Raw genomic sequence first — 17,333 nt, 5'->3', positions numbered from 1 at the left:
AAAAATCTTTCCTTTAACATGCTACAAAATAAATCTTACCGACTTTGAACTAGATTAACCCTATTAGCAGTAATATACCCAAAAGTCCCCTCGCCTCACTCGAGCATTCAATGGTGGTTAGTTTTTTCTTTTTTTCCCCTTTCTTCATCGACATTTCTCACTGATTGATTTGATTTTTATTAAATAATCCTTGTAAATTAATACGGTCTAAAATTAATATTAGGGTAAAGACGATTGATTATTTAAATAAGATTAGTTCACAATCTAATCTTATAAATTTTTCTCACGTCTTGATGTGATAGCTCGCAATTGAGTAAGTGAGACCCATAGCGAGCAAACAGGACACATTTACGAGCTGATAATTACGAACTGTCACGTTAGGGTTATGAAATAAAATTTTTAAAATTAAGTTTAAATATAGCATTGCTCTTTATTATTTTGTAACGGATTTTGGTTAGTATAATTACACAAATTAATTAAGAATAGTGTCTTTTTAACTTGCTTTTGACCATGCACCATTGTGTACCATGCCATAATGTCTCTACTTCCAAGAATTGACAACTAATGGCGGGGATTGTTTATTAAATATTTACCTTTTTATCACTTAAAAAAAACAAAAAAAAAAAACTATTTAGTTCAACAAAAATTTTAAAAAAATTGTGTACAATTTCATGAACAATAGAAAGAAAGAAATAATTCACATCGAAAAATTCGCTTATAAATCATATGAGTTCTTGACATACATATATTAATATCTAAAGTTATAGAAATATATTATATAAAATTCAATTTGTAAAACTTTAATAGTGAGAGTAATTAGTAAAAAAAAAAAAAAAAGGGTCTTCAATTTAAACCCAAAAACGGTTTAATTAATATAATTTATCTTATCATTAGATCAACACCCATAATATAGCAACCCAAAAAGAAAAAAGAGAAAATTAAAAGAAAATAAATTCTAATAGTTACTTAAGAAAAAAGAAACTATATATATAACCATTATCGCCAACCAACACCTGATAAAAAATTTAAATAAATTTTTATTGAAAAATGGTAAAATTTTATTTCTTAGTGATTATTATTATTTATGGGAACTTGAGAAAATATGAACGTCCACACTAGGGGTAAAAATCGAGCCGAGCCGCTCACAAGCAGCTTGAGCTCAGCTCAACAATAGTCGAGTTGAGCTCGAGTTCGATTACAATATAACTCGACTCGAAAAGTTCGGTTAAGCTCGAAAAGTTCGCTTAAACTTGATTAAAATTCGATTGTACGAGCTTGAATTCGAATTTCAAGTATCGAGTTTGAGTTCAACTTGATTTCTTAGGCTCGGTCAGACTCAAATTCGAACTCGAATTTCGATACGACAACAATCGAATCAAATTCAACAAGCTAGATACTCGATTCGACTCGACTCGATTGTTTTACCTTCCGTTTGCACCTTATAAATCTAAATAAAAAATAGAAAAAGAAAATGCTTTTAATTTAAATGCTATGACGTATAGATGCAAGGTTCATTAATGAGAACAAGGTTGTTGACAAGCACAACTAATAGTCTTTCTTGGTAAATAAATAATTTTCTTTTATGTGATATAATAAATTTTAGCCCCAATCAATGCTTTGAAATTTAATTTAAGATTTAATAATATTAATATAAATTCATAATAACATTTTATTCTTATTATATGAGTAAGCCAATGCTAATTACTTATCTATATGGTTAATTCATTTTGCTTAATTAGGTATTATCTTTAATTTAATTTGTAAAATATTTTAAAATCATTATCCGAGCACCGTTTTGGGTAATATTTGTTTCCAAAATAATATCTATTTTAATTTTAACTAAAACATTATAAAAATAAGTAAAAGGAAAAGCTTTTTGACATTTTCTAATAATAAGCTCATTGTAAGATCCGTGCGTGCGACTTCACTCTATATTTGTGCCTTTAAGATATTTACAATCCTTATATATATAAGCACAAAATAAATTAAATTTTTGGACAAAATTTTATTATGTTATTTGCCAATTACAATTAATTAGATAAAGCCTTCAACTACAGACAAAATAAATAAAAAACCTATCCAGAAAAAGTCAAAAAACCTCAACGACATCGTTTCGTCTGTAATGACAGTTAGATAAGGCTTTCTTTAGTTTTTTATTTATTTTCAATTTTCATAAATTTTAATATTTAATATATATAATTTTTCATAATAAGAGGCTTTTGACTTTCACTTTCCTGTTCAGTTCTTCAATCTGTTTTTGTTTTTATTATTTTTATTTTTTATTTTTAAAGTCCCCAATCTCTTCTCTTTTCTCTCTAAACAAACAGACGCGTATCAGTACGTATCCATTTCTAGGGTTTATCTTCAATTTTGTCCTCCAATTGATATATCAGAACACTGGTAAGTTAATTATTATTTAATTTATTTGTACTGTTGTTTGTTGTTGTTATAGTTTTGTGAATGTTTGGCGATCATTGAATTTACTGCTCTCACCCTTGCTTTGAGTTTTGAGTTGATTTCATTACGTCGCATTAGGTTCATTAATTTCTTTCATTTTCTCACTTAATTTTAGGGTTTCGATTGCATTTTCATGATGCTAGTAATTTCAAGACTATCGTGATTGTCGTTTGGTTTGTTGTTATTGTCAAAATCGATAAAGTGCGATTGTAGATTGCTACCTATTGACGTCTCTCACTATATCTTCTGTTTCTTCTTCTTCTTTTTATTTTTTTTTATTTTTTATGGATGGATAATCTATTGGGTGCATTTTGGACAACATGGCTTCATCTATTTTCTTTTGTTTTGTTTTGTTGCTTAGGGTTTTCATTTGGATTTAGTATGAAATCAGTTTGAAAGGACCAAAAGATAAAGAATCTGGTTCCTTAATTATGCACGGAGGTATTTGTTGCTGATTCCAGACTTTTTATCTACTGAAACAAAATGAAAGATTAAATTGCCAGCTGTGTTATTAAGGCATTTTGATTGAGTTTGAAGAATTCACGGACTGATTGATGTTTTATCATCTTTTTGGTGGAAGTAAATATAGGATTTGACATATGATGTTATAACGTATATTTTTATTACTACCATGGTTATGATGGGTCTGTTGTTCAAGTGATAAAGCAAAAATATTGATTCTTTGTTTTTTCAGCTGAAAGGAATTAGTTTGTGACTACTGGTTGTTGACTTATTGTTTATTGATATTTGTTTAAGGAGTTGCAATGCACCGGGTGGGTAGTGCGGGTAACAACTCCAATTCTACTCGGCCCCGTAAAGAGAAGAGGTTGACATATGTGTTAAATGATGCTGATGACACGAAGGTGAAGTGATTTATTATTTATCTTTCATTTTTACTTTCACCACTATTTTTTATTTTATTTTCCAAATTGTTTTAGTTACCATTTTTAATGAGATACATTCTCATTTTGTGGGACTTGCCCCTTTTTTTTTCTATTTAGTTAAGATAGTGATGCTATATTCATTTCTGCGAAGGAGTAATTTGGGACACATAAACTTGGGTGGTGGTGTGTTATTCTATGGGTGCTCTTTATGCATGAGCTTAATGCATCTTTTCTGAATCAGACCACGAACATTTAATTGCATCTGATTTGTTGCTGATATTCTAATGTTGTTTTTGCACATCATTATGTTGAGTACTTAATAAATCCGTGTTTCTTAATTAATGATGTATTCACTATAAAACTCTAATATCACTCTGTCAGTGGCTGGTGAGAGGGTAACTTTGTTGCGCCATTTTTTTGATACAGCTGTAACTTTTTTTTTTTTGGCTTTTTATTCTCATACTGGAAAGACAACTGGAATTCAAATGCATTATTGTGGCAAATAAAAATCTTATAAAGTCATACAAGTGTGAGACCCATCCATTTTCTGAAATCAGTCATATTCATTTATTATGCTTATTGTTTAGTATATGTATCACCTTCTTTTCAACCTTAAGCTCTTTATTTACTAGAAAGCAGTTGCAATTGACTTCATCGATGTAGTGGAGTTATAGATTCTCATGCTGCTATATCTGGAATTTTCATCTTGCAGCATTGTGCTGGCATAAACTGTTTGGCTGTATCCAAGTCATCGGCATCTGATGGCTGCAATTACCTATTCACTGGGAGCCGAGATGGCACACTAAAGAGATGGACACTAGCTGAAGATGCTGCTAGCTGCTCTGCTACTTTGGAGTCGCATGTTGACTGGGTACTTATTTATTTATTTGTTATTTGGTAGTTTTAATTCTTTATATGTATGATAGGTCAGGGTTTTGGTTGAATGTTATTAATTTGAATGCATAAGCTGCTAGTTATCTTTTAATATGCGAAGAATGTCTATTGCTGTGCAGGTTAATGATGCTGTAATTACCGGTGATAATACACTTGTTTCCTGCTCTTCAGATACCACTCTCAAGGTTTGTTAATCTTCATAAAATTTGATGGTCTTGTAATCTGCTTCTTTTGGATGCTTTTTGTTGATTGGTTTGTTGTTTTTTGGGTTGAGATATTTCAGACTTGGAATTGCTTGTCTGGTGGAACTTGTACCAGGACTCTGCGTCAACACTCCGACTATGTTACTTGTCTTGCAGCAGCAGAAAAAAATGTAATTTTTATGTCAATTTTTTCGTGGGTCTTATTATCTTCTTTGAAGAAAGGTTCCTCAGTGAAATCTTGTTGTTTAAGCTTTATTTCAATTTTGTTGCAAAAATTGCTCATTGTGATATCATATCTATATTTTCAAAGTCATTTTTCTGATCCTCTTTTAGTATCATGCATTTTAGAGCAATCTTGTTGCTTCTGGTGGTCTTGGTGGGGAGGTTTTCGTATGGGATATTGAAGCCGCAGTTACTCCACTTTCAAAACCAAGCGATGTGATGGAGGAAGATTGTTCAAATGGTGTCAATGGTTCTGGGAATTCTTTACCAATAACAGGTTTACGAACTATTAGCTCTAGCAACAGCATCTCTGCGCACACAATTCAGTCACATGGATATGTACCTACTGCTGTCAAAGGCCATAAGGAGTCTGTCTATGCATTGGCTATGAATGATAGTGGAACCCTTCTTGTCTCTGGTGGAACTGAGAAGGTATGGTTAACTATAATTGTCATTTTAGCATTCTGACGTTGTCTTGTTTGTATGTGAGACGAATTTTATTTAGTTATCGTGCTTCTTCTAGGTTGTTCGTGTTTGGGACCCAAGAACTGGTTTGAAGACTATGAAGCTAAGAGGGCATACAGATAACATTAGAGCTCTGCTTTTAGATTCTACTGGCAGGTTGGTTGAATAGAGTCTGCTGCTACATGATATCTGCTATAATTGGATACTAGTGGTCTAAATTTTATTGTAATACGATCATATTTGTCACAAATAGTTCATCTACTATTTTCAAAGAGCTGATAATGTACTTCAGATGCATGTTGTAACATGAGAGACGGGTTTCTGATGGGCAATGCCTCTTAATGTTAGATTTTCTTGTAATGCTATTGAAATAAGATTTTGGGTTATTGTTTGATGGGCTTTATATGATAATTGACCTTTATTTATTTATTTACTTTTCATTCTTGCAGGTTTTGCTTATCAGGATCCTCTGACTCTATGATCAGGTTGATTGTCATTTTATTGCTTTAATGTTATCCCAATCATGCAATTGCTTAAGACCTTGCTTTAATTGTTGCGGATTTATCTCCATAGGTTATGGGATCTTGGTCAACAGCGATGTGTGCATTCATACGCTGTACATACAGATTCTGTTTGGGCACTTGCAAGCACCCCCACATTTAATCATGTTTATAGTGGTGGGAGAGACCTCTCTGTAAGTGCCTTTATTTGTGAAACTTGGAGACATTATAAAAGCAAATCTTCCCTCATTTTCTCAATTTCTATTATATAGCTTGGTACTCAATTGTGCATATTTCCTCAGTTATACTTGACAGACTTGGCGACAAGAGAGTCTCTCCTGCTTTGCACTGGGGAACACCCCATTCTGCAACTGGCATTGCATGATGACAATATATGGGCTGCAACGACTGATTCTTCAGTTCATAGGTGGCCAGCTGAAGGACGTAATCCTCAAAAGGTCTTTCAAAGAGGTGGTTCATTCTTAGCTGGAAATTTGTCCTTTTCAAGGGCAAGGGTTTCCTTGGAAGGATCTACCCCTGTAAGTAATTCTATACTTCTCTGTTCATTGTGCAATGGTGGCTGTTGCATGCTGTTATTTCTTCTGTTCCCACTAGAAATCCCAGTTTTGAAGTTGTATGTCCCTTGGATTTTCCATCACTAAGGCTTCATTTTTGGGTTGATTGCTGAGGATTTTTGGACTCGGGGATAGTTTTGGTGTTTCAAAGGTTGTTGTGTTATTGGTTCATAAATATCTATTTCCTCATCTCCAATTCGCCATAAGTGCTCGCTGAATTGCTTGTCCTCACAATATTTTGTTTTTGCTTGGATGCGAATTTCTTATGATTATTATGTAATGCTCAAATAAATTATCTCTCTCTAAGAGTTATATAAATATGTATACACTTTGATAATTGGGTACTGATGGTTTGGCCTTTTCATAGGTTCCTGTTTATAAAGAACCGACCTTTACAATTCCTGGAACCCCAGGAATAGTGCAGCATGAAATTTTAAATAATCGAAGGCATGTCTTGACTAAGGTGAATATTATATTTTCAATTATATACACTAGTTAATGTTAAAATTCTAGCTTTTGCATTTGGGTTTTTCTTGAACTGATATGTTGTGCCTCTTTGATAGGATACTGCTGGTTTGGTAAAGCTATGGGAGATCACCCGAGGTGTTGTGGTTGAGGACTATGGAAAGGTAACCAGAAGCTTTTCTTCTTATTTTTCCATTATTTTTTTTCGTTTCACTAGAACTATCTGGTTGTTGGTGTATGGTATTGTTGCTATAATGATATGTGATTACAATCTTTTAGGTATCGTTTGAGGAGAAAAAGGAACAATTATTTGAGATGGTATGTTTACTGTTTTGTTTTTATGATGCATTGTAGTTTCATGGGAAATTATCCCATAATTTTTTTAAGTTTATGTTGTTTTGAATCTTATTGTTGATTTCCCTTTCACTCCAGGTAAGCATTCCTGCATGGTTCACTGTGGATACTAGACTTGGAAGTTTGTCTGTTCATTTGGACACGCCACAATGCTTCTCTGCGGAGATGTATTCAGCAGACCTTCAAATTGCTGGAAAACCTGAGGATGATAAGGTAAACATTTATCTTGTTGACCATGGCTGCACACAGACAACAATAAACATACTTGTTTCTTATCTAATTCATTCTGATAATGAGGGGGTAAACTGTAGCTCCTAAAGATTTGTCAACGAATGAAGGTCAACACCGCATATCTGAAGTCATGTGTAATTAATATGTAGAGGTGTGTACAGCTACTGAATAAACTTAAAAAAAGTTCTAGTGTCGACTTCCAATAGTTCTTGAACTTGCTAGAATCTCCCCCTTATTATTGGAATGAATTAGATTTGATAATTTTAATCTTATAGATTTATCTATTTCTGGAAAGAATATTTAAAAGTTCTAAAAATATGTAATCTATTTAGAGTTTGAAGGAGTCTTGTTTCATTGACTTGTGCGATCCACAGGTTAATCTGGCTCGGGAAACGCTCAAAGGTTTATTGGCTCATTGGCTGGCCAAAAGAAGGCAGAAAGTGGGTTCACAAGCTTCTGCTAATGGGGATGTTTTGTCTGGGAAGGATATTACTACTAGAGGCCTTACCCATTCAAGAATTGAGGTGGATGGTAATGTTGAAAATGACTCCATGGTTTATCCTCCATTTGAATTTTCAACTGTTTCCCCGCCATCAATAATTACTGAGGGTTCTCAAGGAGGTCCATGGAGAAAGAAAATTACCGACTTAGATGGAACTGAAGATGAAAAGGACTTTCCTTATTGGTGTCTTGATTGTGTATTGAATAATCGCTTACCTCCTAGAGAAAATACCAAGTAATTTTTTTTTTTTTTCAACTTATTTTTTGTTATTCACTAATTCATAATCGTCTGGAAAATTGTGACAAAGTTTGCTCATGTGAAACTGTTTGTATAATAAGTGTGATAGTTGGGATTTCATTTGATGAAATTATATGCAGCATGGGAAGAACTCTGTAATTTATGAGACAAGTTTCATTTCCTAGCATTGTGGGCTCTGTCTTCAAGGAATATTTAGTTGGTTCTCTTGTTCTTATTAAGCGTCATATGGGAGAGGGGGGTCAAACAAAGGCCTGTTTTTTTTTTTGGGGGGGGGGCGGTGTTTGTGTTGTAAAGGCTAGAGTCATACATAGTTGTATAGCTTGCTTTCTTCAAGGGCTACTTTGTATTTGCTATTATGGATTTCTTGTCTGCTTTTGTGATTCTTACAACGACATATAAATATATGACTACATGAATCCTTGTTGTGCCATGAAAGATTCGACTCCGGCAGCTCTTCTTCTTCTGCTGCTGCTATAAGGAATCGGACTTTTAGGATACCTTAGTAAACTTGCTATCATTTATGATTTATCAGCAGTTTATAGTTAAGCAGGGTCTTCCGCCTCTAGTAAAAGTTTATGTTTGATTATACAGGTGTAGCTTTTATCTGCATCCATGTGAAGGTTCAGCTGTCCAGATCCTGACACAGGGGAAATTAAGTGCACCTCGAATATTGAGAATACACAAGGTAAATTAGTTTCAACATGGTCATTCACAATTTAGAAACTTTTGTGTGGCTTTCTTGTAGGATAAGTAAGTGTATTTGCTCTGAATTTTATTTGTTTCTGTTTAATGCTACTGTTTCATAAGTATGTGATATCCTTGCATTGTTATCTGAGAAAAAAATGCCATTTACTGTTGTTTCATTAAATATTTAAAAGAATTGCATTAATTTTGTTCTTAAACTTAATACTGCGGCTGTTGTGAATGTGCTGGTGTATTTTGGCTATAACTATGTTATTTCTTTTTCCCCTAATATTATCTGCCTACAAATGATATTTTATGGAGGAACTTAAATAAGAATGATGCAGAATGATATTCTCCAGGAAGCAGAGAGGCTGCTTGGCTACGTTTAATAATCCCAAGCATGTATAAAAAGGTTCTACTGCATTTTTTAGTTGTTAATATGCTAGTACTAGGTTTGGAGCTTAGAGCCTATACAATATCTGGATTGGAGACTTTATATTTGTCAACTTAAGTGACCTTTTTTTGTTTTTTGTTTTTTTTAAATTCCTTAGTACTTTTTATAGTGTCTAGTCTGAAATGAAATGGTCATGAACCTTTGAAGATGCCATAATATTCTGATAGTATTATGGCCTGAATAGGAGCTCCATACATGTGCTGAGACATTCTCTAGGTTGACAATGCCTTGCTGTGTTATATTATTTGTCTATTACCTTGTACCACCATGTTATTTTTGCTTGGACCATGATCATCTTGGCTTTACTGCTATGTTTATGTAGGTTGTTAATTATGTCGTGGAGAAGATGGTTTTTGACAAACCATCAGATGGTGTAAATTCTGATGGAACATTTCCTGGTCTTGCTGGAGGCCCATTACAGCATTCGGCAGTGGGAGATTCATTCCGATCTGGTTTGAAGTCATGGCAAAAACTTAAACCTTCGATAGAGATCTTGTGCAATAATCAGGCTAGTGAATTATTTTTTTGATGTTGAGTAATTTTAACCTATCAATGTGTTCTTTAGTCCTGGAGTTTTGGTGCTGAGGTTTTAGTAAAGATAGCAATACAGTAAGTAAAATGAGAAAGAAACTTACAAAGTAGAAACATTTGAGAGTCCTCCTGGTCCTGTATCTCTGTAGGCTTAGAAAGTATCATTATTTTAGTTGAAACTGCTGAGATTCTTAATCTCATACTTATGCTATCTAGTGCCATTTCATTTATATGACTAGTTGTTTCTTTTTCGGAGAAGATTAAACAATTTTAGACATTTTTTTTCTTGATGGTTTTAATTTATAAACGACTGTGTATTATGCCTTTATGATTGTTGGCACTAAAGTTCGTTGGGTTTTATAATATGTTTCCGTGTTTTCCAGGTATTATCCCCAGAGATGAGTTTAGCTACTGTGCGGGCATATGTATGGAAGAAACCTGAGGACTTGGTTCTTAATTACAGAGTTGTCCAGGGAAAGTGACTACATTCGATTTGAGAAGAAGGTGAGTGTATTTCACTTCCTGTTGGGTCTTGAATCCAGCTAATCAATTCAGAAGATAATTTTGCCAGTGTTTTCTACAAAGGCTTATATTCAGTTGCTTTCGATGATTGCTAAATATGACTGTGCTGAGTCCATGCTAATTCCATAGTACATTGCAGTATTTAATGTTTGCACAATTGGTATTGGTCATCGCAGGCTGGACTTTGCTTATGATGGAGGGCTTATGCTCGTGTAAAATACTGGGTTATATAAATGATTCTTCTGGGTTGCCTTTGATGATCTGAAGTAATCTAGTGGGTGGGTCCTTGTAAATTTGGTAAACCAATTGATTGATAAATCTCGGGGCATCATCGGAACCTGCCAAGAAGATCCCATTAATCATTTTCCTAGTTAGGCGGGTGATATCATGAAAAAATTTTGATCTTTGTCTGGTTGACATGCAAGCTTTTGCTGGACGTTACAAAGTTGTTATACAGTGAATTTGCATGTGGGAATAGATTGGGAGGAAAAAAAAAAAAAAAGAATTATCGGGAAGTAGTTTGAATACTTTCCTGAGGATCACCAAATTAGAGGAGATGATGTTGAAAGCTTGTAGATTTGTATTGTGGGATACTATACCTGCTCGTAGGAACCCTGTTAATGATGAAGGTGGTTTTTTTTTTTTTTTTTTTTTTTTAAATTTGTTTTTCGGCAATAAGACGCAAATCATTTGTGTTGAATTAGTCCATTTACATATTTATAAATATATATTTTTTCCCTGGTGTCCAGAGTTGACTCTACTCTTACAAGGACAGTTGGCATATTGATTGCAATAAGATCCAATGAAATAGTTGGAAAATTTGATGCTCTTGGTTGATGATGAAACTTGAAAGGAAGTAGTGACAGTAGTTGATACGGAAGTGTATAATTTGTGTTGTCTTTGTCTCATAATTTGTCTCTATGGCTTGGCGCTATCGGGCCGTGGTTTTTGACAAATTGAACATACACGTGTGACCTATTGTCGGCCACTGGCAGTGAAACATAGAAAAGGATAATAACAATAACAATCTCGTCCCTCAGTTGAATATTTTTGGTCCTGGGGTTTGCTAGTGGCACGGACTAAAATGTCACAGACACTGATAGGGACAGAAACATTACTAAACAATCCTGCAAGATTAAAGGGTGCTTAGGCTGAACTTCAGGGACGGAATTGTTATTTTTCAAACTTAAAATTGTCAAGTTTCGTACGTCTTTGAGAGATAGTTATTGAATATTTGTAACTCTGACCCCTAAGACGTAAATGTTTTAGCACTTTCGAGGTGGCTAAGTTTCATACGTCTTAGAGAGATAGTTAAGTCTTAAATCTCCAATGTCGTAAGATTCTCTGGAAAGTATCGAATATTATTCGAAATTACCAAAAGATCTCTAACAAATATCATAAAACCTTCTTAAAGTATCAAAAGGCCTTTTTAAAAAAATATAAAAAAGCACTTATATTTAGGGACCGGAGGAATAGAAAAAGTTTCAATAAAGTGAGTAATAGTCAGTTCAAACGATTAAGATTGGTAACAAACACTCCACGACCAGGAGGGTGCCAATTCTTGGAAACAAGAGAAACTTCACTGGAATGTGAGCCACCCAGTTTTTCCCAACTTTCTGCAAGTTTACATGCAGCTTCAGCCACCCAATAAAGTTCAAGCCTTCAAATGTCTATAAATTGACTATGATACATGGCAACCCATGTGTTTTGATATTTTCAATTAGGTCGTTGTTTTTCCTTCGTTAAGCTTCGATGAATAATTGAATATGACTTTGTTTTTCGTACTTGCAAAAATCTTAGTACAATATGGTGCGTTTGGTTTAGAGAATATTATATTAATGAGAAGATAAATTATTTTATAGGTTATTGAGAATGTTTAGAGAAATGTATTTGGTTAAATTGGTAAGTATGCTATATAGATTATTGAATTGCCCTTCTATTTTAATGTTATTAATATTATTTTAGATTAATTTTTTACCCTTACATTTCTTAATTTAGCTAAACACCCCACAATAAAAGTTTAAAAATTAACTAAAGCACCCCAGCCACCCAAGAGACAGACGACCGTCCACCACCACCATCGGACGAAAGTTGACAGTCATTGTAATGGCATACAATCAACTGAATCTGGTTGGTCGTGTGCCGATATGATCATTTTCGGCCAGATCTACGGCTAGATTCTACCTGTCAACGGTCAGATCTTTGGCCATTGTTAATAGCTAAATCTCGACCAGATCTTTTATTCAGTTGTGTGCCGTTTCGGTGGCGGCGGCTAGTAGTGGTTGCTAGTGAGCGGTGGTGGTCTTGGGGGGCCTACAATTTGTTTTAGATACAAGGGCATTACTGTCCAAAAACTTAATTAATTAGGGGTAAAATTGTAATGGAAAATTTATGTAAATTAATTTTAAAATAAGGGCATCTGTGCCCAAAAATTTTATTAATAATGGGTAAAATTGTAACAAAATTAACATTACAAGTAATCTTAAAATACCTAAAAAAATTGAGATAATTAGATTACCACCTATATAACCAATAGTAATTACTTTTGGTTTTAGAAGATTAACAAAATTTTATATTATTTGACAACCAAACGTGGTAATCTAAGTAATATAAGATGACATTACCTCAATAATAAGATATAACCCCTAACCAAACGCTCCCTTAAGGTTAATTGGTTTAGTAATATAAATTAGTTTATTTCATTTTCTCCCATGAGATCGCTGCTTAGAATTTAAATCATCGGTTTCATTAAGAAAGTATTAAATATCACATGTTTTTAATAATTTTGTAAGGGGTTGTTAGATATTTGTAGAAAGATTTTGCTCATTACAAAGAGAGTTTTTAATACTTTTTTGATCTCATAGGAAAAAATAAAATGAAGCATAATATAAATAGTATTAATTGATTCCTGTGTGTTTAGAGGTGATATGTAGTGCAACTTGGAAGTATATACATCTTTGAAGGAGATTAAAAATTTCACTGATGGAGGTTTCTCAAAGTCACAAGTCCATTTTATTTTTTCACTAAAAGACTAAAATACCCTTAATTATATTATTTTTGAGTTTCTTATTTGAATTTATGTATAATATATTTCTATTAAATTTTCTATGTGTTTATGTGATTGAAAATGAGATTCGACATATGATAATGGATTATTTATTTATTTATTAATTCCTTAATAAAATTTATTATCTTCTTCCAAATCTCATCATCAAACACACAAATCAAACCCAACACGTAAATTTTTTTTTTTAAAAAAAGAACACAATAAAAAACTTAAAAGTAATAATTTAGGATATTTTAAATAAAATAATTGAGTGGATTCGTCACTTTCAGAATCCTTGTAGCTGGCCGCATTTATTAATTGATTCTTATTTCTAGACGTCAAAATTGGAAGTATATAACACATCTAGAAAAGACCAGGAAAGCCATTACTTTCTAGGGCTTTTTTCAAATTATTATTTAGTCAAAATTTGGACTTGACAAAAGCTATGCAAAGAATTGAGAACTTAGACCATCTCTAACCCATTGCATTAAATTAGTGTGATTTTTTGTGTGAAATACTATTACATCTCCAATCCACTGTACTAAATATTACATTAAAAAAAATATTCTTTTTTTCTTTTATTATAAGAATCAATAATTATTCTATTTCACTTATTATTTTTGTATATATTAATTAAACATTAAGAATGATATTTTTATTAAATAATAATTACTTTAAAACTTATACTAATTTAATAAAATTAAACATTTATTTAATAAAAAAATTACCGTTAATATAGAAAAACATTATATCTAATATAAAATGATACAAAAAAAGAAAAGAAAAAAGACAACAACAACACAAAAATAAAATTCTATATTGATAGAATTTCCGAATTAGTATATTCTTTCCACAAATGATCAATTAATGCATTTCGAAGAGAATGGTAAGCCTCTGTATCCTTGATTTGTCTACGTCGAGCAAAAGAATTTTAAAATCAGACATTTTCATCTACAACAATTTCAATTTCAGGAGTTGACGCTTCCATCTTAGAGGATCCGAAACTAATCTATCGAAATACTAAATTGTTATTTTAGTTTATGTTGTACTTTCTTTTAATTTTAGTGTTTTTAAATTAGTGTTAATTTTTATTTTGAGTTATTGTAGTTTAATATTTGCATTGAATAAAATTTTGTTTTTAATTTCTCATCACTTTTTTAATTATATAATTATTATTATAAATATTAATATAAATAATAATCAAATTAATTTAAATATAAATAACAAAATTTAAATTAAATTTTTTTTACTGTACTATAATATCACACCAAATTGACGTGTATAAATAGTATTACACCAAATTTGGTACGGTCCGGTAACAGAGCACCCAACGAATGGCGCTGGGTTGGAGTTGAAATTTGCGTTTTACACCAAAGTAACGCAGGGTTGGAGATACCCTCACGACAGCCATGCACGAGTTTCTGTTTGGCTTTCTTGTATCATTATATGCATTTCCAGCCGTCCACTACAAATATTTCGTTTCACACTGAAAAAAAAAAAAAAAAAAAAAGACCATAAATCTATTAATAATATCTCAAACATAGTTTCTATTACATAAAGTAATTTTAAAATATGTTTTTAGAAAATATTTCGGTCTCTGTTAATCTTAATTCTCAAAATGTCAAGATTTTGTGTAAAAGACGATTTAGCCATAAAATCATATTAATCAACCTAATTATTCTTAATGAAAATAACAACAACAAAAAAAGATAGAATGTGTTAGATTACCAAGTCTAGCGTTTCATATTAGAAATATACATCATATGTTGTTTCAATAAGGGTATAATTGGTAAATCACTGAGTTTTACAATTAAATTTATCTTTCAAATAAAACTTGTATGGTTTAGAAAATTGTGATTATTGAGTTGAAACATTAATAATTATACCACCACCCAAAAGTATAATACATACTAATGTTGGAATTTAATAACAAAATTGGCAGCAAAACAGTAGCAGCAAACCAGTGAAAGAATAGTTATGAAACAGCAGAAGAACAACAGTGAAATAGTAGGAAAATAGCAAGAGAACCGCAGGAAAAACAACAGAGAGATAGCAGCAAAACAGAAAAAGAACAGCAGTGAAACAGCAGAAAAACAGTAAGAGGACAGCAGGAAAACAACAGTAAGAATTGAAGGGAGACAGCAGCAAAATAATAACAATACAACAGTGAAACAGCAACGAACACGGCAGCAAGACAGCAGCGTCAAGGCGTGCGAAAGCACTGTCCTTAAGATCAGAATTCCACCCCTACTGGAAGAATCTTCGTGGTGCAAAAAGGTTCAACAGCGGATTGACCTCCAGGACACAATGACAAATCTCATTTTAGAGTGCACACTCTAATAGAGATTTAGAACAATATAGGAAAAATAACAGCGGTGAAGGAGAGCTGGAAATTAAAAAAACACAGAGGAAACAAAGATTTTTCAAGTGAAAAATTGTGTGTTTCAAATGAGAAAACCACCCTTTTTTATACTTGAAAATCTGCCCGTTTTCCCATAACTCATTCTTGCTGTAACCAAAGTCAATCAATTGCTTTTAAAACCATAACTGCCCAAGACTGATTTGAATTGCAATAACTTGGAATAATTCAATTGCTTTTAATATATAACAGTCTAAAAAACAATTAAAATATTCAATTGCTTTTAATATATAACAACCCAAAAGCAATTAAAATTTCAATTGCTTTTAACAAATAATAGTCCAAAAACAATTACAATTTGGTATTTTGAAATACCATAATAACAGCTTTTATCACAACTAACACTTAAAAAATGAATTAAATCACCATTGAGTGGTCTGATGGTAAAAGATAAAAAAGAGGTTTCATGAGCCGCTTGAGTTCTAATAGGGGTGGTTACCAGAGTTTTTACACGGTCGACAGTTTTAAAGCTTTGCCAGGGGATTAGTTAAGGTGTGTGTAAACGACAGTTTTAAGGTCAGTCAGAGGGTTAGTTGAGGTGACGTGTAAGCTCGCTCAGATACCCCGATGAAAAAAAAAAGGATTAATTTGTAGTATTAGAAGAATAATATTACTCTGATGAACGTTTTCATTTAATATAGGAGAATGTTAAAAACATGAGTCGTTTTAACTTTTAAGTTGTTGAGAAAGGTGTTGGACTTTGCTTTGGACTCAAATCTTTCCTGTCTGCCATTTATTGCATTAACTATTAAGATCTTTACAAATAAAGATGATTAAATATTAAAATTATAGCAAAGTATAGCATATAATCTATGCAATCATTGTATAACTTATGTTAGCCACCGTCAATCAAAGTTCAGGCAGACTTTGTACCATCCAAGAGCAATCACATCATCAAAAGACAAAAAAAGTATAGCTGTAATTAACTTGGCAGACTTAGGCTTTGTCTACGAGTGGATGAGAGTCGCCCACTTATCAAAGCCCTGCGCGATTTGAGGACATTTGCCATGTAATTAGCCAATGAGAAGTGCGGTAGGAATTGTACTACACCTGTCTACTTGCAGACTTGTAATCATTACCCTAAAATCTTTTATTATAAATAGAGGGCTCTCTCTCTCATTTTCAAGATTCTGATAAGAAACTCACATTCTAATTATAAATTTTTACTCTCAAAACACAGACAACCTGCAAGAAAGAGATTAGCTTGATATTTTTTATGAATAATCAATTACTTGTACCTCTATTCGCTATTTGCTTTATGCAATCTCCTCTGATCTCGTATATAAAAAAGAATAGTAGACATAGGATTTACTTTAAACATACAAACCACTTTAAAAACTATTTTTCATTTACTTTATTATATTTTTTATTCACGTATAATTTTTAAACCAGTTTTTTAACACTTTACATCGTATCGAATCTTCGTGTCAAAATCAATTATCAACGTATCAATTGCGCAACTTTGAACGACTCCCCTATTGCCTTTTTGGCCTATCTATTCACCAGCCGTAGCTTCCCCATAAAAAAACTGCACTTCACCCACTTCACCACAACCCACTTCACCACAACCCACTCCACCATTAAAAACCAAATTTTTTACCGCTACAAACTGCGCGCCTAACAAGCACAAGTTTAGGTAAGTGTGGCCTCTGCTTCACCAGATACAA

The 17,333-nt window shown here is 32.6% G+C and overlaps 1 protein-coding gene across 2 annotated transcripts; it reads left to right on the top strand.

Moving 5' to 3' along the window:
* The first annotated feature begins 2,228 nt into the window (after positions 1 to 2,228).
* LOC116143038 (WD repeat-containing protein 48) lies at positions 2,229 to 10,685 on the top strand. Of its 2 annotated transcripts, XM_031428451.1 has the most exons (20): positions 2,229 to 2,400; positions 2,819 to 2,898; positions 3,214 to 3,320; positions 4,054 to 4,212; positions 4,355 to 4,420; positions 4,519 to 4,608; positions 4,787 to 5,092; positions 5,184 to 5,281; positions 5,575 to 5,610; positions 5,699 to 5,819; positions 5,928 to 6,164; positions 6,568 to 6,663; positions 6,764 to 6,829; positions 6,945 to 6,983; positions 7,098 to 7,232; positions 7,625 to 7,986; positions 8,602 to 8,695; positions 9,471 to 9,656; positions 10,063 to 10,183; positions 10,378 to 10,685. In XM_031428451.1, the coding sequence occupies exons 2-19, from the start codon at positions 2,889 to 2,891 to the stop codon at positions 10,159 to 10,161; spliced, it is 2,307 nt and encodes a 768-aa protein (XP_031284311.1). In that variant the 5' UTR covers positions 2,229 to 2,400; positions 2,819 to 2,888; the 3' UTR covers positions 10,162 to 10,183; positions 10,378 to 10,685. The 2 variants fall into 2 exon arrangements, with proteins under 2 accessions (XP_031284311.1, XP_031284312.1); XM_031428452.1 differs by lacking the exon at positions 2,819 to 2,898.
* The last annotated feature ends 6,648 nt before the right edge of the window (positions 10,686 to 17,333 follow it).

This window comes from Pistacia vera, unplaced genomic scaffold, assembly GCF_008641045.1.
Source record: "Pistacia vera cultivar Batoury unplaced genomic scaffold, PisVer_v2 Contig425, whole genome shotgun sequence".
NCBI classification, from domain to species: Eukaryota; Viridiplantae; Streptophyta; class Magnoliopsida; order Sapindales; family Anacardiaceae; genus Pistacia; species Pistacia vera.
The sequence above is the reverse complement of the archived record's forward strand: the minus strand, read 5'-3'. Positions and strand labels throughout refer to the sequence as shown.

What these genes read in the sequence shown, in the direction of transcription:
- LOC116143038 (XM_031428451.1), top strand. An exon ending in ATGATGCTGATGACACGAAG is followed by an intron (nt 3,321 to 4,053) that starts GTGAAGTGATTT and finishes TTCATCTTGCAG; the next exon opens with CATTGTGCTGGCATAAACTG. An exon ending in GAATATTGAGAATACACAAG is followed by an intron (nt 8,696 to 9,470) that starts GTAAATTAGTTT and finishes ATGTTTATGTAG; the next exon opens with GTTGTTAATTATGTCGTGGA.